General features: G+C 32.7%; 4 protein-coding genes and 1 long non-coding RNA gene across 7 annotated transcripts; 1 reads left to right on the top strand and 4 right to left on the bottom strand.

The window, feature by feature from the left end:
- The first annotated feature begins 2036 nt into the window (after window positions 1–2036).
- Window positions 2037–12354, top strand: LOC126920657 (calcium-transporting ATPase type 2C member 1). Of its 3 annotated transcripts, XM_050731343.1 has the most exons (17): window positions 2037–2180; window positions 4118–4318; window positions 4408–4497; window positions 4586–4683; window positions 5073–5331; window positions 5413–5749; window positions 5833–6221; window positions 6311–6467; window positions 6531–6701; window positions 6785–7100; window positions 7177–7362; window positions 8435–8582; window positions 8656–8751; window positions 8831–8972; window positions 9056–9148; window positions 10949–11521; window positions 11654–12354. In XM_050731343.1, the coding sequence occupies exons 1-16, from the start codon at window positions 2070–2072 to the stop codon at window positions 11020–11022; spliced, it is 2868 nt and encodes a 955-aa protein (XP_050587300.1). In that variant the 5' UTR covers window positions 2037–2069; the 3' UTR covers window positions 11023–11521; window positions 11654–12354. The 3 variants fall into 3 exon arrangements, with proteins under 3 accessions (XP_050587300.1, XP_050587301.1, XP_050587302.1); XM_050731344.1 differs by lacking the exons at window positions 10949–11521; window positions 11654–12354 and having other exon boundaries at window positions 9056–9865; XM_050731345.1 differs by lacking the exons at window positions 2037–2180; window positions 4118–4318; window positions 4408–4497; window positions 4586–4683 and adding an exon at window positions 4884–4905.
- Window positions 2657–3715, bottom strand: LOC126920734 (uncharacterized). Its single transcript, XR_007712067.1, has 2 exons — window positions 3536–3715; window positions 2657–2956 (listed from the first exon to the last, which is right to left on the bottom strand). It is a non-coding gene; the product is annotated as an uncharacterized LOC126920734 (long non-coding RNA).
- LOC126920723 (uncharacterized) lies at window positions 9937–11110 on the bottom strand. The gene is made up of 3 exons (XM_050731462.1): window positions 10962–11110; window positions 10494–10606; window positions 9937–10238 (listed from the first exon to the last, which is right to left on the bottom strand). Exons 1-3 carry the CDS (start codon window positions 10977–10979, stop codon window positions 10121–10123), a joined length of 249 nt encoding a protein of 82 aa, XP_050587419.1. The 5' UTR covers window positions 10980–11110; the 3' UTR covers window positions 9937–10120.
- On the bottom strand, window positions 11528–13101 carry LOC126920721 (uncharacterized). Its single transcript, XM_050731460.1, has 3 exons — window positions 12749–13101; window positions 11941–12072; window positions 11528–11819 (listed from the first exon to the last, which is right to left on the bottom strand). The coding sequence occupies exons 1-3, from the start codon at window positions 12767–12769 to the stop codon at window positions 11676–11678; spliced, it is 297 nt and encodes a 98-aa protein (XP_050587417.1). The 5' UTR covers window positions 12770–13101; the 3' UTR covers window positions 11528–11675.
- Window positions 13102–13243: 142 nt separating this feature from the next.
- On the bottom strand, window positions 13244–18209 carry LOC126920678 (beta-1,3-glucan-binding protein 1-like). The gene is made up of 8 exons (XM_050731394.1): window positions 17983–18209; window positions 16473–16700; window positions 16179–16390; window positions 15869–16005; window positions 15625–15791; window positions 14589–14923; window positions 13921–14022; window positions 13244–13848 (listed from the first exon to the last, which is right to left on the bottom strand). The coding sequence occupies exons 1-8, from the start codon at window positions 18125–18127 to the stop codon at window positions 13747–13749; spliced, it is 1428 nt and encodes a 475-aa protein (XP_050587351.1). The 5' UTR covers window positions 18128–18209; the 3' UTR covers window positions 13244–13746.
- Between the last annotated feature and the right edge of the window lie 1126 nt (window positions 18210–19335).

Here is a 19335-nt window from a genome sequence, read left to right as displayed (position 1 = left end):
TACTTGTCACTCGGTCTTTGGTAGTCATACGTTAACCGAACATCGTATTCGCAGTGTTTTTTTATTGTATGAGTGTATACGTAGGATTTCTCGTCGAAGACAAGGCCGCTTAATTAATTCTCGTCGAGACGAAGCCACGAAAGCAATATAAATCACACGGAATTTGCGATTTGTGAGCAATTTTATTGTGCGTGTTTTACCTACCAGCACATCGAGACTAGATCCTTCGACGTGCCTCGGATATTAAAAGGGTTTCGCGATCCTTGAGGGTAGGATATTTTTCTCAGAGATTCTGTACAAGTGTGCGTTCACTTCCTTATTCATATTTTGGAAAACGTAGAGATTGGTGTAGGTTTATATACATTTATCGAAAATATCTCCATTATTGATTTGGAGTAATAAGTACCGCGTAGTTGTATGCCCATGTTTGATTATAAATTGCTCGAGTGCATTAAATCGCTGATACTAAACAATACAATAATTGTGTTTTCGATTAATTAACTATTTATCCCAATAACAGATAATAATCGTATATAATGTATGGTTCACCTTTTATCTGATTTCTATTATCGTTTATTAAATAGGAAGCTCTTCTTCGATATTCCTTGTCTTTTTCCTTTTATGATAACACGTGTAAAGTATTCGTTGTAGGTACGTTGGTATATCTTCTATCAAAATTAAAATGTCGTTTTTCCATATAAAGTAACAGACTACTTCGACTGGTGTGATGTAGTAGTATACATATGTATGTAAGTAATGCTATTAGTTTCAATGAGCATCGTTTAAATTTAAGTCAAAGTATTTTGCAGTTCCAATTAAACTAGACGAATAATTATTTCATTTAAGGTAATCTTCGGGATATTTACTATCTGTATATGCTTCTTTAGGAAATCGATGAAGCTCTTTTGTTTAATTTAAAAGTAGGTTAGTAGCAGTCGTAAGCATTATCCGGTTAAGTGTCTTTGCCGGTTCTTTCCAGATTCCATCAAACTTGACTGAAAATATATCTTCTTAAAATAATCGATACGTTACATGTCGATTGTTTATTAGAAATAAGTATGTAATTTTTATTATATGATCTATCAAGTTAAATATTTATAGATATCGTAAACAATAAGTGTCGCAAGATCATTTAAGGAGGACAATATTCATCCATCTCTACTGAATACAATATCGTTCTACTCACTGTCAGGTGTTGAAATTCTTCGAATCTTCTAGCAAGCGTGCCAACTTGTACATTCCAATGAATCTACTAAAATTATTATTGTCTTTTTTGCCGTTGGTTATTTGACAATAATTAAATTACCAAGGATCTTCAGAAATGCATTCGTTTGACCTTCGCGTGACTGGGAACCAGCAGATATTTAATTTCCTCACATATACACATACAACTATAATATAGATACTACATCGACGTTGTGCTAGAAGAGTGACACATTTAAAAAGTCGTCAATCGAAATATTTGCAAAAATTAATTTTAAAAATAAATTATTTTCTATGATTAGGTAAAATTGTTTCGTAACTTTATTTAATAAAATTATACCATTTGTCACAGTTCAAAAAGCTGTCTTGATTCTTTCTTTAATAGTAAAGTATATACAGAAACAATATTTTATTAAAAATCCATAAAATCCACGGAAAATTTTTTGTTATCAAATGATTCAATAATTAATAATCTTTTATTTCAAAGTTCTTATTTCAAGCCAATTTTGTAATTTTACTTATTTTATGACTCAATTTTAGATATCGGTCATTTTGGTACCACTCTTCTAGTAAAAATCAATGATATGCAATACATGAGTACATACATAATATTCGGTATATATTCAATGCCAACACGTTTTGACAGGAATTCATTCGGACCATGAGCTGTGTGTTTCCTTTTTTCGAAACCGTAAAACCGGACTGACGGATAGTAACGTATATTGTTAAAGAGGTATTGCGAAATCCTGTCTCCAATAAGAATTTTGACTTTAAAATAAGCGACGTACAAAATCGTCGTGGCATATATCGTCGATAATTAACGAGCTAGGAAACAAAAAAGAAAAATAGAACGTGGCTTAGAAGAGATGAAAGACACAGCGAGTAAGAAATACGAAAAACTTTTCGAAGATAATGAACTTGATGCTGCCACCGCAGCTACTGACAAGGAACGCAACGAAAATGTACCGGTGAAAGAGGTAAGAATTATCTTAAATTATAATAATATCGCATTATCGAATTTACAGCATTTTTAAACATTCCCATGCAATTTTTTATTTATCTATTTAATGTTAATTATTCTTTATAATGTATTTTTCCCTTTAACTATATTATACGGCATTATGTACGCTGTTTTATTTTGTAATAAACAAGGTTTAGTCTTTAATATCATATCTCTTCCTTATTAAAAAAGGGACAGTTCTGAGTGACATTCTTTATATTTTATTATTAGGATCATAAGAAAGAATCAAAATGAATTGTAAAATTAGAGTGTGAAATGAAAAATTGTTTAGAATATGTTAACATGAAAAGTTCATTGCTACCATTATGTCTTCAAATGTTTCGCTATCGATCGAATATTTAACCTGCCAACAGCACCTTCTGGAGCTCCTATTGTTACCTCTGATTTCATCTACGAACAATCTTTTTCTCATTCCGTTGTTGAGATATGTCATTTTTATGTTTGTTAAAAAATTTTATTGAAAACAATCGTATCTATAACGTATCTATACATTTTTTTTTGGATGGACTATCTAACGCATTGAAGATAACGAGAATTATCTAACTATTAGCGTAATACAGGTGGTATTGATTGCGAATGGTAATTTTCTGGCGTTAAAACACAGGCATGAAGCAGCATTTTGAAATGTTTGCAATGGTAGTGTAGGCAGCAAATATTCTGAACATGTTGACCTAAGGTAATAAGTGTAGCAATGTGGCCTTGCGCATTCTATGGAAAACGGATCGATAATTGCTGGAATGGAAAATCGAATATTTACAATTTGTACAATATTTTAAAGTTGATGTTGCATGGAAATTTTTTACAGCCAACAATTAAAATTCTGTTTTCTTTGTTACTTTGTAAATTAAATATTCAAAGCGAGTACGTATGAATTATAGATATAATTATATGTTATATAAATGTTAGTTCCTGGAAAAGTAATTCCCCCTTCCGTACTTTAGGAATCAGTTCTTACAGTCGAAAGTATTGGAACGTTATTTCAGGCATAAACTGCGTAGTACAATACTTTCAAATATGATAATGGAAAATACATATAATAGGTATATATATTAATTAGTTATCGTAAAGAGGTTATTATTATATCTATATGTAATAGATAAAACATTTTCAAAAAAGTATATATATTGAGTACAACCATCTGTAATATTCAGTAAATTCGTAATATTTTATAGAATCATTCATTTTTTTACCAATATCCTTAGATCATATTTGAAGTAAAGTAATAATAATATGTAAATTATACATTTGTCAATAGTTTCGTGAATTTTTCAAGGTTAGAAATTGTGGTTAATCATATTTCAATGTCTTTACCTTACAAGATAACATTATTTTTAAAAAAATTTATTGAAAAATATGCTTATTTATAAATGCTTTGTTATTTTTGCAAATATATTGCACCCATTTCTGTGTTAGATTGATACGCCCTATAATACAAACAGAATACAAGGTACACGTGTCACCTTACTAAATGTCGGTTTGACACTGATGATTTATTTTACATTTTTCAAGTGCAAATAAATTAAATGCAGTTACAATTCCATTATGTATATATATTTATAAACAAAATATTATTTATGTTTATATTTTTTGTATAAAGATATTTTGTAGTTCCTTTGATGTATACTGTAAAATGTGGAAATCCCTTAATGGATTTAACAATGCATCATCAATATCGGCAATATATATCTCGGAGTAGCAAGTGTTTTGATAGCAAAAAAGATAAATATTTTTGTCAAAAGGACAATGTGTCTAGTTTTATTAAATTTGTTATCTGTTACTTTAAAATGAACGAAAGTTCGTGATAAAGGTTAGAAAATCGTTTTCATGTCTGTTAAAGTTGGGCGAACATTTGAAAAATATTGAATAGAAAACATTTAGTTTTCATTTTTTAAGGGGAAAGATCAAACATCAGAAATGTGGTTAACAACAGCTGAAGCAGCCAGCCTTGGCGCTGAGGAAGTAGCAGCTAGATTACATGTTGATATAAGAACAGGTCTTTGGTGGCAGGAGGCTGATCATCGAAGACAATTAGTCGGCTTCAATGAGTTCAGAGTTAAAGAGGAGGAACCAACATGGAAAAAGTATCTTGAACAGGTACTTGAAGGGTTTTCAGTGTATTATTTAATTTTAAATTAATATGAATAATGAAATATAAAATTTATTATATCCTTTTCTTTTTGCAGTTTAAAAATCCTTTAATTCTGTTACTTCTTGGTTCTGCCTTCGTCAGTGTATGTATGAGGCAATTTGATGATGCAGTCAGTATTACAGTGGTATGTTTATCATAGTTCTTGTCAACATGATATTTCTCAAATTACATTTTAATTAACATTTATACTAATAAAGTATATCTCTTCTTAGGCTATCATAATAGTGGTGACAGTTGCTTTTGTACAAGAATATCGTTCTGAAAAATCCTTAGAAGAATTAAATAAACTGGTGCCACCAACTTGTCACTGGTAAGAAAATTTGTAGTATTTATCAAATATTTGTCCAATAAAAATTATGTAAAATTATATTAAGTATAGTAAAGATAAAAATCGTTGATAACATTTATTTAAATTAACATTTCCTCTAGAAATATGGTCTTTGGAGGATATATTAACCCTTTGTATGGAGTATTACTTTGCTTTCTTAAAACAGAAGATATAGTATCCAATTCCAATCAATAGATTAATAAGGTGAAATTCCCTCCCCTTTATTTAGAATGTCCAATTTTAATGATGCCCAGTTCTAGGTTGAGAATGGAAGTTAAACTTTTTAATTTAATTTTATAATATACAACAATGTCTTAAAAGGTGTTAGAAAATTTTAATATCAAAATAATTCTTTGAATATATTTTTACAGCTTAAGAGAAGGCTGCGTAGAAACATTTCTCGCACGCAATTTAGTTCCTGGTGATGTAGTTTACTTAAATATTGGTGATAGAGTACCTGCAGATATCAGGATATTTGAAGCAATAGATTTAGCAATTGATGAGAGTAGTTTTACTGGAGAAACTGAACCAGCACAAAAATCAACAGCCCCATTACTTAAAACTAACGGATTAACAACAAAGAGAAATATTGCGTTTATGGGTACATTAGTGCGTTGTGGCAATGGAAAAGTAAGCTCTACTAAATTTCAATGGATTCATAACGTAGCAATTATGTACAATTAATCTAAATGTATAAAAAATATTCTATAGGGTATAGTAGTGAATACAGGAGAAAAGAGTGAATTTGGAGAAGTTTTCTCAATGATGCAGGCCGAAGAAGCTCCAAAAACACCACTTCAAAGAAGTATGGATATTTTGGGTACTCAATTATCCTTTTACTCATTCTGCATTATTGGTATTATTATGCTTCTTGGCTGGATCCAAGGCAAAGCTATACTCGAAATGTTTACCATCAGTGTGAGTTTAGCAGTAGCAGCTATACCAGAAGGTTTGCCTATTGTTGTAACTGTGACCTTAGCATTGGGTGTTATGAGGATGGCTAAAAGAAAAGCCATTGTGAAGAAATTACCAACAGTGGAAACATTGGGTAAATATATGTGCAATAGAGTTTCATAATCATTTATCAAAGCTATACAAAGATATATAGGTATTATGTCGTCAAATGCGTAGGTTGTGTAAACGTGATATGTTCTGATAAAACTGGTACTATTACGAAGAATGAAATGACTGTAACCATTCTGATGACATCAGAAGGATATATAGCTGATGTTACTGGAGCTGGTTATAATGATAAAGGAGAAGTACGAATTCGAAAATGTGACAACATGGATCTTGCACGTACCGCTATCAGCAACATGTTGGAAGTAGGATGTGTTTGCAACAATGCTATACTGCAAAATGATACTTTACTTGGTCAACCAACGGAAGGTGCGTTGATAGCGGTGGCAATGAAATACGGAATGTACGGAGTTGCTGATAGATATCTACGATTACAAGAATATCCATTTTCATCCGAACAGAAAATGATGGCTGTAAAATGTACTCCCAAATACGGAGAGGTAAATAATAATTTGTTAAATAATTCTTTAATTATTAATACCATTTATATTAAATATTTTTATTATATTTTTGTAAATATATGTTACAGAATAAGCAAGAAATATATTTTGTAAAAGGTGCTTTGGATAAGATTTTACCGTTATGTACCAAGTACTGTATCAATGGTCAAGTACATTCTTTGAATCAAAAGAAAGATGAAGAATTTTTAACAGAAGCTTATGATATTGGGCAACAAGGATTAAGAGGTACGTTTTAATGACGATAATAATTTCAATTTCTTTACTTAATATTTTTTAATATATTTACAGTAATTGGATTGGCACGTGGTACATCGTTGCAAGATCTAATGTATGTTGGTCTCGTTGGTATATGCGATCCTCCACGACCACACGTTCGTGAATCTATAACGACTCTTATAAACAGTGGTGTTAAGGTAAAAATGGTTACTGGCGATGCCAAAGAAACTGCATCCGCAATAGGTACAACATAGATTTATTGAATTTTTTATAGTTTGTAAAGATGTTGCAAGAATAATGCATTGTAACAAATTTTTTTATTTTAGCAAGTATGATTGGGTTAGATGTACTTCATTCGCGACTAATCTCTGGAGATGAGATTGATTTAATGTCCGAACACCAGCTAGAGCAATGTATCAATAGCGTTAGTGTATTTTACCGGGTTACGCCTAAGCACAAATTGTGTATCGTAAAAGCCTTGCAGAGGGAAGGAAATATAGTGGGCATGACAGGAGATGGTGTGAATGATGGAGTTGCTTTGAAAAAAGCAGACATAGGCATAGCCATGGGTAAAAATGGTACCGATGTTTGTAAAGAAGCTGCGGACATGATTTTGGTGGATGACGATTTTGAAACTATTATGTACATATTAATTTCTTCTTTAATAATTCTCAACATTTTTTACATTCACTTTACTTTAATTATATATATCTTTTAGTGCTGCAATTGAGGAAGGAAAAGGAATTTTTCATAATATACGAAATTTTGTAAGATTTCAATTAAGTACTAGCATAGCTGCTCTATCTTTAATTGCACTTGCCACTTTGATGGGTATACCAAATCCGTTAAATGCAATGCAAATTCTATGGATTAATATTATTATGGATGGACCACCTGCTCAAAGGTAATGTAGAAATCAAAAGAGTTCTCTATGATACATTAGATGGTTCTGGATATATTGCCATATTTATATGTCGGGTTGACGTTAAGATTAGAGTTAGGGTTAAGGGCGTGAAACGAATCCCTATTGACGCTAGACGTGATCATTATGCAATAGAGGAGATATTTACTAGTGCAAATATGACTATGATGGAATTGGACAAGTAATCGCGATAATTAGATACTCGAGAAGCTAATGACGATGATCCTAGGCTCAATAACGAATCCGCAGTCAACGGGATGACGAACTCTACTTTTCTTCAGCGTCTAAGTTGTACTCAATGTTAATGCATGGGGCAATCACTACGTATCTGAGAGTTACTTGAATCGTCGTCGAGATCGTACGGGAGAGTGCCTCTCCGTCTCGACGATGCCGTCGAGGAAAACTATAATGGGTGTGTCTAAGGACATGAGATCCTCGGATTCGTCAAAGAAAGCTTTCGTTCCAAAGGTGAGGGAAATTAGCGCTGTTGCTAATTGGTCGATCTCCATATCGGTGTTTAGAAAGAGATGCTGGCCGCCCTTGAGGGAAGGTTGTTAACGGGGAGCATCGTTCGTGGAAGAATTGGTTTCTCCTATCTTCCTGTAGTTGCAACAAAGACTGCTTGTCTATTTGAAGGACTTTGCTTGACTAACTCTTAAGATTTATAGCGGGTCCTCACGTTAGCTAAACATATACTGCGGAGGTATGTTGACATCTGGCGATCATCTTATCCGGAGGATAGAATCTGCGTGTGGCGAGCCACGGGACAGAAACCATTGAAATATTTACTGCCGCGTGTCGCTACGACTATTTCTTTTAAGGAGAGATATAGAATTACTCTGTGCCTTTGTTAGATAAAACGTTCATCCCTTTGACCGCGGCTACGTTCGGCGACTGATTGTCGCCTCGAGCCCAAGCTTATGATCATAAATCTCGAACAATCGGAGCGGCATTTGTTTAATCTAAGTTACAACGTTACGGTATTCCCGCGAATCCAAGGAGGGGTTCCGGTGTTCTTTCATCTCCGACATATATATTTAATTATTTGTTATAGTCTTGGTGTTGAACCAGTTGACAAGGATGTCTTAAAACAAAAACCACGCAACACGAAAGAACCAATGATCACTCGACAGCTTATTATTAATGTGTTGTTATCGGCTACTATTATTATTATTGGTACTTTGTGGGTTTATAATAACGAGGTACGAAATTTATTGTAAAGAACATTCATGTTTTATAAACTTTATAACTTTTCTCGTGTCTTGTTTTTATTAGATGACGACTGATGGTAACACTGCAAGGGATACAACCATGACATTTACATGTTTCGTTTTCTTCGATATGTTTAATGCTCTAAGCTGTAGATCACAGGTAAAAAAAAAATATAATGCAATTGTTTAACATTGTAATATATATTTTCCATAAATTAAACATGTCATAAACATTTCAGACCAAATCAATATTTACTATTGGTTTATTTAGTAACAAAATGTTCCTGGTAGCCGTAACATTATCAGTAATAGGACAGATGCTAGTGATCTACTTTCCACCGCTACAACGAGTTTTCCAAACCGAAGCTCTTTCGGCAGTAGGTGCGTATTTTAAACGAAGATTTATAATATTTCATCATTATTTTTGAACTTTTGAAGGAAATATTTGTTTCTGTTTTCAACAGATATCTTGGTTCTTGTTGGAATCACGTCAAGCGTTTTCATAATTAGCGAAATAAAGAAATTAATAGAAAGGCAGCTGTATAACCTACGAGCAGGTACACGATATTATAATAAATCCGAAATGGATTTTGTATGACAGTTACAGTCTGCCGAAGATAAGGCGGACAAGGATCATTTGGAATAAAATACCCAATACACATCGTACGGGTAGTAGTCATTCGTTTATCAATAATATCTCGCTATACACTCGACTATGCTTGCACATTTGTAAACTTGTATGTGCACTTGTCACGGAACGAACATTTTCTGCGTCTAACTAAACGCTTTTAACTAAGATTTAAAACGACTGCGTTTTTTAACCTTTACAAGTTTTTCTGTCTTTCTGGTGTACGATACCCGATTTCTAGGCGCTAGAATCTAACCGTTTTTCGTCTTCACGGTGATTATATTGGACACGTCATAGATTCTAGAAATGCTATGCACATTCCACAAATTTTTCATAGATGATCAATTTTAATGATATTACTCGTAATTGTATTTGTAGTAACTTCTGCATCGATTTATCATAATATTCTAATGTCTAACACATTTTTTCATTCATCTGACTAACGAAGTAATTTGTCTTTTGAGATAAATACATAGACTCGTTTCTACTTTCGAGAAGTCATATTGTCGAACAAAAAGATCATAATCCGCGGCGAAGAAACATAATGTTTACATGTTTACAACGTAATTAAGCATATCGATTGATTGCATTTAAAAATACAATTGGTTATGATTGGGAGAATAAATGATCTTGTAATGTTCCTTAATTCCATAGCGTGACTCGATGTGTTTCTGATAACAAGAAAAGATGTAAGGATATAAAGCAAAGTATTGAAAGTTACATATTATATGTTATTATTGTGCAACATAGAATATATGTAATCATTTTCTTGTAATCCGAAGCAAAATCGTGTATGTACTATATATCATTTCACAAACGATCACCCTATATGATAATAATCACAACTCATAGAATGATTATTAACTAGATGTCTTAATAGCGTAATTTAATACTCCTTATCTTAATGAATTCCCTCAAGGGCACTGAAAGTTTTGTATTGATACAGATCTGGTCCTCCATAACCATAGAGTAATTTTCCCCTGCCATTTTCATCATAGTATGGGTAGCGATATTTAGGCCTATAAATAATCAGTTAATAATTAATAAAACCTTGTGATTGCATTTATTTTTAAACAAAAATCGATGCATATGTATTTTACACCTTTAGACGATTATTTCCTTAATAATATGTATGTAATATTACAAATTGTAATTTAGCATGAGATCATTGTAATCCTTTTTACAACTGTGTAACAGCGAACTATTGTTTACCTCCTTTCAATATGTTTAAAACATGAATTTATCCTCTTTGTATGTTTTTTTTAATCTCTTACCGTTCGAAATATTGGAAATTAGGTGCCTTTGGTTGAGCTATCGTCGCCGCGGTTTCAACGATTAATCCAAGTAAACAGGCAACGATTATTGTCGCAAAGATCATGGTCGTCCACTGAAAGTAGGTCAGTTTGTATTAGCGTGTCGAAATGAAAATATGCGAAAAGGTATCCTACATTTAGCGTATACATATATCTTAGATGAATCTATTAAATGTTTCATAATAAATAGTACGAAAAAGAAAATGAAACGAGCATCGTTTTATGTGGCACATGCACCGTAAACAGATCAAGAAGTACCTACTTTAGATCTACTTTAGCCAAAGATTACATATTCCTTGAATCCCTTTTAATTTACTGTAAATGTTTACACAAGCATAATTTTATCTACGTATGTCTCTTTACTTGCACATTTATCTTTATTTTTATTTTGAAGTTTTATTTCGTTCGTTTTTTAGTTCGTTTACTTACGGCAGCGTGTCTTGGCATTTCGGTGACAGCAAGGCAATACTTTCAATTTGCAGAACGATAAGCAAGTTCGTCACAAAGGGTAACACTAGATATGCGAGTGTCTTTATTCCAATGTATCGTTTTTCATCGAAATATAAATAACGTAGATTATTTTAATTGAGAAAGAACGAGAGTAAGACGATACTACGGCCCGTACGATCGGTCTGTTTCCGTTTTTCTGATTCTACTTTTAGTTTGCCTTATTCCGAAGTCCGTTACTGTGCTTCATTCCGTCCCCACTTCGCCTTTTCTTTGTACGAAGTGAAAGTCGTTCATTTTACATACGCGCACCTGCTAGGATCGCGACGAATTGAATTTTTACGTACTCCTGTTATTTCAAATTCGTCGATTATACAATTGTCATTTGACGAAATTCAAAAAGGCATGACCTTGAAATGACATACTTTTAAAGCAGAATATATCTTTTTAAATAAAAAGAAAGACGAAGAAGAATTGTATTTAAGTATAAAGTATAATATATTTAAAAATATTATATACAAAATAGAATACCATTTATCCAGGTTAGATACTTGAAAGAAAAATGTTTATTTTTGTTTCATTAAAATACACTTGATTATTTTACAACGATTAGCGTAATCAATTTTACTTATAAGATAGTTTTCATTAATTTTTTGATATATTTCTTTTTGCAGATTAGCAATTTCCTATTAGTTTTTACGCAGATCTTATCGATGGCTCCTGGATTCCGACTCCCATACCGATCTTTGCTATTGCGATCTCTCCATGACGACCATTTTCCTTCTCGTATCTGATTCTTCTCTGTTTCCCATCTTCTGGATCAAAGTCCCATTGTGTTTGCTGCGAAGCGATTAATATACGATTATTCACTCGATGCAAGTAATCGTTCCATTCTTAATTAGATTTTCTCAGAACTTTTATTTTAACCTTGATTTTCTATTTCACAGAACGTTATACTTACCTCGTGGACGAGCGGTATCCCCGCTATGTTATACTGAATTAGATCGTGAATAAATGAGAAAATGCTGATGCCTTCGGCGACCGATACGATTCTATCAGCGTTAAGCAGCAAGACAAGAAAAATCGAAATTGTCTAGAATGTCCAAAAATTTATCGATGTAATTCAATCTTAGTTCTATATACATAGAATAGTTTATAATAAACGTGTATTCTTGCATGATTATTTTATAAATTATTATTCTTTATTTGAGCATGTTCAATCGGTATAAGGATGCTTTATACGAAATTGTTATGTAAATGTAAAATTTACAGTTTTTATTTTTGTATATTATTAATCTGTGAACTATAATCTTATATCTTCTTCTGTGTATCCTGTTACATTATATTTATTAAATTTCTCAATGTTTTATTCATATTTCTTCTGTGTCTACAAAAAATTGGAAAGAGGATTAGCAACGAACGACGATATTAGTAAATTTAATCTATTTATACAAATGTGTCATCCTTTTCAAGCTATTACGAAATTTATTATCCTGCGAATTCACCCGTATCGATTATACAACTTAATTTTGAAACACGTCATGCACGAAAGTAGCTTATCCCTCTTATTAAGTTCAAGCATGCGTTCAAATATAAAATTATTCCAATAGTTTCTCTTATTTCTTCCCTTGTAAATAACCACAAAACACAAATTTTACATCTATACTACTCATTCTAACTGATTACTAGCTTCAAAACCACTTCAGAGAAGGAACTACAAAAACGATCGAAAAGTCGCTGTTTGCAATCGTGTAGTAAATTATAACTACCAAACTACGAGGGAAATCCATGTTGTTGCTCTTCGAGGTGGTCACGTAGGATCACGTTGACGACAGCCTGATTGATGATATCGGAATGAGCGCGGAATACCAACTAACTCTGCTCAGAAGGACACCGTGGAAAAGAAATCAGTTGGTATATTGTGGCGGTCTGGCGCAATGCAATCAGTGAAAGTAAAGAAAACCGATGTCGAGGAAGGAGGCGCGAATCGTTTGAAGAACAACGTTACTGCTCAACGCTTCGACGATTGACAATTCTATCACGAAAAAATCACAATGTATTCTATGCACGAAATTTTCACCCACTCGAAAGACATAAAGGTGAGTGGGCACCATGAATGATGGGATATTGCTTTCCCTGTCTTCCTACCTGAAGGTTCGGTAAAAGAAAATGCGCGCGAGCCACGCGTTAATATTAATCTGCGCGGTAAGTGGGTCTACGCTCCGATATATCGATCGTGATCTACGGTAAAAACTTATCAGAAAATCGTTTCATGATTGTTTTATTGCATATACAGCTGTGCATAGTAGTCCAGTGTGATGGAACTGTTTCAACTCGAGTCGCTAGGACACTTCCGTTTGGCTTGTCTCCCACGAGATGGATGGCCACGATTCGTTCGCTATGGTCTAGTGGAAGATTTTGGGAATGGCCAAGAAATGGTGTGGATGGTTTTCTGAGACTGGTAGCTTCTCCGGACACTAGGAAGAAGATGATGTTTGAATTCAGACCAGAAGATGGACCTCGTGCCTCGTTTGATTATCAGAGACGCTATGGCTATCGAGGACAACGACTGATCGAATTGCTTGGTTCTGGTTTTCATCCGGATGACGTGCCTTATCAAGAACCGTTGCCTGCTTCCGTGTTGGTACCTCCTCCGCTTCCCTTCTAATTGCTGTGTATTTTATCAATTTATATAAAGGAATACGAAAGCGATAGAAAATAGAAAGGAGTGATTAAACGTGTTTTTTAATCAAAGTGAAAAATGGAATTAGACAGCCAGGATTTTAATGTAGTCTATATGAAGACCGGTGTCACTGTTCCTCCAGGTTGCTTGCCATTTGTCTGCTGCTGTATAGAAATTGAGGAGTGCCTGAAATCAATGATATTGTGTTTTAAATGTCCTGTTTTTGTAATGGAAGACGAATTTTTTAAGTAGATGTACCTTCGATTCGACGTCTCTCCAGGGCTTTGCGTACTCGCTGCTGACACAGCCATCTGGGAAGACCAAGTGACCTCCTACGGCTAGACCGATGTTTATATAAGCCTGTTAAAACATGGAAAATGTTAAATGAACTATTTAGAATTAAAGATTATAGAAAAGGCACAAGTCATATTCTTCTTCTGTAAGAAAGCAACTAAATTTAAATTTAATCCTTCAACTACTTAATGCACATGCTCGTGACACGTACGATATATCACTCTAAGTATTTTCTAATTTAATTAGATCCAGGTACTACGATATTTTAAATTAAATTATGTATGTATTTTAGCCGTTTTTTATTATAAAAAGATTTAATTGTTTACGTTATTAAACCAAAGAAAGATTTGCGCGTGAAGGAGTTGGTTTACTCTTCTTTTTTCTACAAAAATTGTGCATTTGCTGCCAAGTCTTACATTTTTTAAGGTTGTTCTAGATTTCAGTTATGTATTTCTTCCTACCACCAAATAGTATAAACATCAGAAAATTACTAAAAATAGACTTGTCATATTTCTTCCTTGTGATCTTAGATTGTTAGCAATATTACGAGACGAACAGATAAAGAAAGATAATGAAATAGGCACGGGAAAAAATGTAAAAGTAGTTACATATTTGCAGTTTAAAGTACTAACCGGATTATTGAACAAACTTGGTGGAACTTCTTGATCGCCATACTGTTCTTCATCAACCTTGAGCGTGATTCGATCGCTTTTCCATTCCAAATCGTACACATGATAATCATCTGACCATAAATTCGTTGAGGTCTTTTTAGGAAGCATTAATCGATTATCACGTGGAGAATGTTGGTTTATGGTCGTCGCATGAGCTCCAGCTACAAGAATGTGCCCGCTAATGTCGTTTCCTGTTCGCGTTTTGAGGAATGGGTTTCCATTTGAATGAGCCACTATGATGTCAGAATAGAGCGGCGAATTTGATGTATATTCGTTTATGTTCTCTAGAGTGAGTACTAAAATATAACAATGAATTACACACCATTTACTAAATTAAATAATCAATCTTGATAATTGAATTTTTTAAAATAGCGATAGAGTAAAATAGTGAAAGTACAGTACAGAGCCTCCCATATCCGTACTAATAAGGAGACAAAATTCTCCGGATAATGAAATCTTCGACAAAAGAAAAAAAAATCGCTTTTCTCAAAATAGAGATCAAAAAAATTGTTAATTTGTTTCAATATTTAAGGATTTCATATTTCTCTGGCTGCTAGAAGCCATTAAGGCCTTTAATTGAATTATTTATCATTTATCTGTACGTAATCCTTGCCTCGCGGCTTATGATAGCTTCTGGTTTATACAATACATTCCGCTTTTTCTACAATACATTCTGGTATCTATATTAAGATATATCTATAACTGTCTATATCTATTTGTTCAATTTTCAGTATCTATCTCAATTTTTATATGTTTACGACACATTTGTCACTCATAAACTATATATCGTATCTTGGCAAGTATTTTCTGTAGATATGAAAATAAGTCATATAATGATATACACATTCAATAACATACATCTACGTACATAGTACGTAACGAGAGTTCGGATGCAAGAGGCTCTACCGTTTATTAATTGGTATATTTAGCAGTTAACAATCAATTAGCGAAATATCACGACTATAAAAAGATCCACATAATGTACGATAGAACTCACAAGGATATAACCAGTCACCACGAGGCAATTTGGCACGGATTTGAATGCGTCCGTACTGGAAAGCGAACGATGACTTGGTATTTAATCGTCCTGATATAACAGGCGGTAAAATGTACGCTGCAAATGCATTTCGTTTGCAATCATCGGTATTAGCTACGCCTGTACAGCTAAAGAGACATTCAAGATTTTTAACACGACGTTTATGACTTCATTATGATTGACCTTACGATAATTAAATTTTTACCTCGTCAAAGTCAGATTTCCGTTTGTAACGAAGTTGTTACCAAACTTATCATTGGTGAAAGTTGGTTTAATATGCAAAATACCATCTTTGACTTCCACGTTGTCGCTATTCTTCATGTATAGGACAAATTCATAATTCTAAAATAAAACAATAAATTTTTAACTGGCTTAATTCGATTTTATCTATGTTATTCCTTAACATATTAGATTTATTATTTCTAGAGAGAACAGAATACATGTTACATGTCTTCTCCTATCTTCTTTAATAATCTAAGTCTATCTATAAATTCAAACGTGGTTAGTATATTTACCGGAATGCCAGAAAAACGTTCGAGGTTCGTCCAAAGATTCGTATTAAGAAAATCGAAATTTTCTTCGAAGATCGTTTGTCCCGGGCAGACGGTTTTTCCTTTCGTCTGTTGATTTATACTACCTTCGAAGATTTTAGTCTGCGATGGTGTCGAACAGGTGATGTTATCCGCGGTACCTCCGTCCACTGGAGTTCCATCGTAATTGTAAAATTCTAAAGACAGAAGGAGTAAGATGAACAGTCAAAGTTTTACAGAGAAACAGTACGAAGATCGTTTCTTTCATTTTCAACAAACCTTTGACTTCATATTGTTGGTCAAGTAAATTATAACCAAGACCTTCGTAAACGACATGGAGCCAATAATAAATCCTGTCGCCTCGTTTTAATCTCGTGCTTCTATCTTCATAAGTCCAACGGCCGTTTCTTTTTTTTATGATGTCCCTGGCAATAGTACCCGCTTCGAGGCTGTAGAAATCGTCGTTAAATTTTACGTGAAATGCGACCAAACTGATACCATCCTCATCTGAATGGAAAAAGTATTTTCTTCGTCAAAAATTATCAGTGTTTTTAGAGATACATCGATCTTCGGATATACAATTTAAAATAGTAGAACTTTGTAAGTATGTAGAAATATAGCTCTAAAAAATTAAATAAGAGATTCTTGCGCACAGATTTGTTTTATCTACGACAATTTACATGATAACGAGTACTATACTTTGGATACTTATTTACATATTTTTGCCTATTATGTATATTATAATGGTAAAATGGATCATTGAAGAAAGTACAATATTCAGAGTACAATACAAATTTCTTCGCAGTAATTTAATTCAAAATTATCGATGATAATCTCTTTTTTATATAAGCATAATCTTGTTTATCGTTTGATATATCGTAACGAAGAAATTTCAAGTGCATTACTATTGTATCAATGTGAGTGCAATGTACAAATTAAAGTATGCAAATTCTCTATTGAACCATAAGTCAGAGATTATCACTGGAACTATCGAATTGCGCAATTCGACGCCTGAGTAATTTCCTTTGCGAATTAAAATATTACACTTGCAATTGTTATATCAAACGCGAAAAGGATATCGCAAGATATTTTATACGTGTTTTTCGTGTGTATACAATTTTCGTACTCTTCCTTTAAACGAGCACATTCCTTTCGTTAAGCTGTAAAATATTTCTTTGTTCCCGTTCACCTTCAACGGTTACCTCCATCAACCATTTCATTTGAATAATTTTTAGAGATGCACCGACTAAGTCGACCGATAAATCGGCTTTCAAGGCTATTGCCGATTATTCTCAGACGCGTCTAAACCTAAGCAGAAAATTGTTGAACTTTTTTCTTATCTTTATTCTATTATAAAATTAAGAAATAATGACCAAAGTTTCTAGTTAATTGGTATTTATTTAGTTTATGTATCTATAAGTATATTTAATTACTTAGGTTATTTAATTGATTTAATTAATTAGCTTTAATTAATTAGTTTAATTAATTTAATTTTATTTATTTAATTAAATTAATTAACCTGTGTTAATTATGTACCTGTATGTAAATATACTATGTTACTACATATTGAAAAATATTAAAATTATACTAATGACGAAAAAGAAAGGACATTGTATTTTTATTTCTATGCTTTAGCAAGATGCCTTAGCACTTAAGCCGGATAATCGGTCGCAAGTCGGTACATCTCTAGTAATTCAAAAAAATAACAGAACGCTAAAGTTGCACAAAGATACTGGTACCAAGCAAATATACATATAGATAGACATCAAAAATAAGGAATCCCACTCACCTGGAATAGACATTCGTAATCCTTTTGGATAAAGAGGTTCTACGCTCGCTGCTGGAGGAATATATTGTGCTGAATTTTCTTGGATTATTACGTTAAACAATAAAATGGCATTAAGAAATAGCCACTTCGTTGCGAGGACGCTCATGATGAGCACGTTCGATGATGCTGCCGGTTCAAGCGATACTGAGGAGTAGAACGCTGCCGTGGCTTTTTATTTGAAACAGGTTTTTATATAAATACATACGTATAAACGCATATTTATCTCTACGAAGCTTCCCATCTCCGAAATGATCTTCCACTATTTTGCCGATTGGCGATTCTCCGACTGACGCTAAAAAAACTCTATTCAGTTAATCGAACAACGTAAATATCATGAACTACAGAAATGATTAATAATTGGTTTGATTCATTTCGTTGAGTGCCAATACATGCGTATATTCTTTACGTATATTGTTGCTCCGATGAAACAGTCCAAAAATTGAAGTTAAAAATCGAACTAGTTTATATATCTTATTAATCTTTAAATATATGCGAAATTTACTTCTTAATCTACTTTTTGTTCCAATAATTTTGATTTTCAATTGCTATTTTAATTACAGACAGCAAAATTCAGTAGGAATATATAATTACGTAAAAATGATTAATTATTGCTCTTTGAAATATTGTAATTGTTGTAAATTATTAATCGTCGCTCAATTTTTTTTAATCGAGTAAAGAGAATATCTGGCTGAAGTAAGGAAATAAATTAATTAATTTATGTGACGCAATATTCTCGGTTTTCCCAGTATTTTGTAAGAGTTAAAGAATTTCTCCGACAGATAAAATATTTCTCGATTACGATATGTATTGGTACTAATATATGTTTCTTGTCTCTATCATGTAGTAGTAAATGATTGTTGATATCATTTCATAATCTTTATATATTCATTTTTTTTTTTTGATGGCAGTGACATGAGAACGTTGATAAAACAGATTTAATCTGCAGAAATGAGATATTTTTATTCATTTTGCTGGTTTACTTTTTTTGTAATAATAATTCATTTCGTAAAAGGCAGAGAAGGACTTAAAATTAATAATCTTAATTATGGAAAATACATTCCTTATGAAAACAATATTATCAACTTTGATTTTTCAATTTCACTTTTTTTATTTTATTAAATTTTTCTTAATTTAATCAACCTAAAATACCAACACCTGAAACATTATTAAAGAAATAACAAGAAATATCAGAGAAAAGAATTATCGATATTCCTGTTATTTAACACTGCTTTAAAACGACCTATGGTCGACATTACGTCTCATTGTTTAACGTGAAGAAATGTGTAAAGAGAGTAAAAATATATTTTTGTAGCC

The sequence above is a fragment of the Bombus affinis genome, chromosome 9 (genome assembly GCF_024516045.1).
Source record: "Bombus affinis isolate iyBomAffi1 chromosome 9, iyBomAffi1.2, whole genome shotgun sequence".
NCBI lineage: Eukaryota > Metazoa > Arthropoda > Insecta > Hymenoptera > Apidae > Bombus > Bombus affinis.
The sequence above is the reverse complement of the archived record's forward strand: the minus strand, read 5'-3'. Positions and strand labels throughout refer to the sequence as shown.

What these genes read in the sequence shown, in the direction of transcription:
- LOC126920721 (XM_050731460.1), bottom strand. Translation starts at nt 12,769, where the DNA reads ATGGATTTCCCTCGTAGTTTG. An exon ending in TGGATTTCCCTCGTAGTTTG is followed by an intron (nt 12,073 to 12,748) that starts GTAGTTATAATT and finishes TGGACATTCTAG; the next exon opens with ACAATTTCGATTTTTCTTGT. An exon ending in GGATACCGCTCGTCCACGAG is followed by an intron (nt 11,820 to 11,940) that starts GTAAGTATAACG and finishes ATCGCTTCGCAG; the next exon opens with CAAACACAATGGGACTTTGA.
- LOC126920723 (XM_050731462.1), bottom strand. An exon ending in AATTTCCAATATTTCGAACG is followed by an intron (nt 10,239 to 10,493) that starts GTAAGAGATTAA and finishes GATTATTTATAG; the next exon opens with GCCTAAATATCGCTACCCAT.
- LOC126920657 (XM_050731343.1), top strand. Translation starts at nt 2,070, where the DNA reads ATGAAAGACACAGCGAGTAAGAAATACGAAAAACTTTTCGAAGATAAT. An exon ending in TGCGTTGTGGCAATGGAAAA is followed by an intron (nt 5,332 to 5,412) that starts GTAAGCTCTACT and finishes AATATTCTATAG; the next exon opens with GGTATAGTAGTGAATACAGG. An exon ending in GATGGACCACCTGCTCAAAG is followed by an intron (nt 7,363 to 8,434) that starts GTAATGTAGAAA and finishes TATTTGTTATAG; the next exon opens with TCTTGGTGTTGAACCAGTTG.
- LOC126920678 (XM_050731394.1), bottom strand. Translation starts at nt 18,127, where the DNA reads ATGAGCGTCCTCGCAACGAAGTGGCTATTTCTTAATGCCATTTTATTG. An exon ending in AACGTTTTTCTGGCATTCCG is followed by an intron (nt 16,006 to 16,178) that starts GTAAATATACTA and finishes GTTTTATTTTAG; the next exon opens with AATTATGAATTTGTCCTATA. An exon ending in GGAGAGACGTCGAATCGAAG is followed by an intron (nt 13,849 to 13,920) that starts GTACATCTACTT and finishes CATTGATTTCAG; the next exon opens with GCACTCCTCAATTTCTATAC.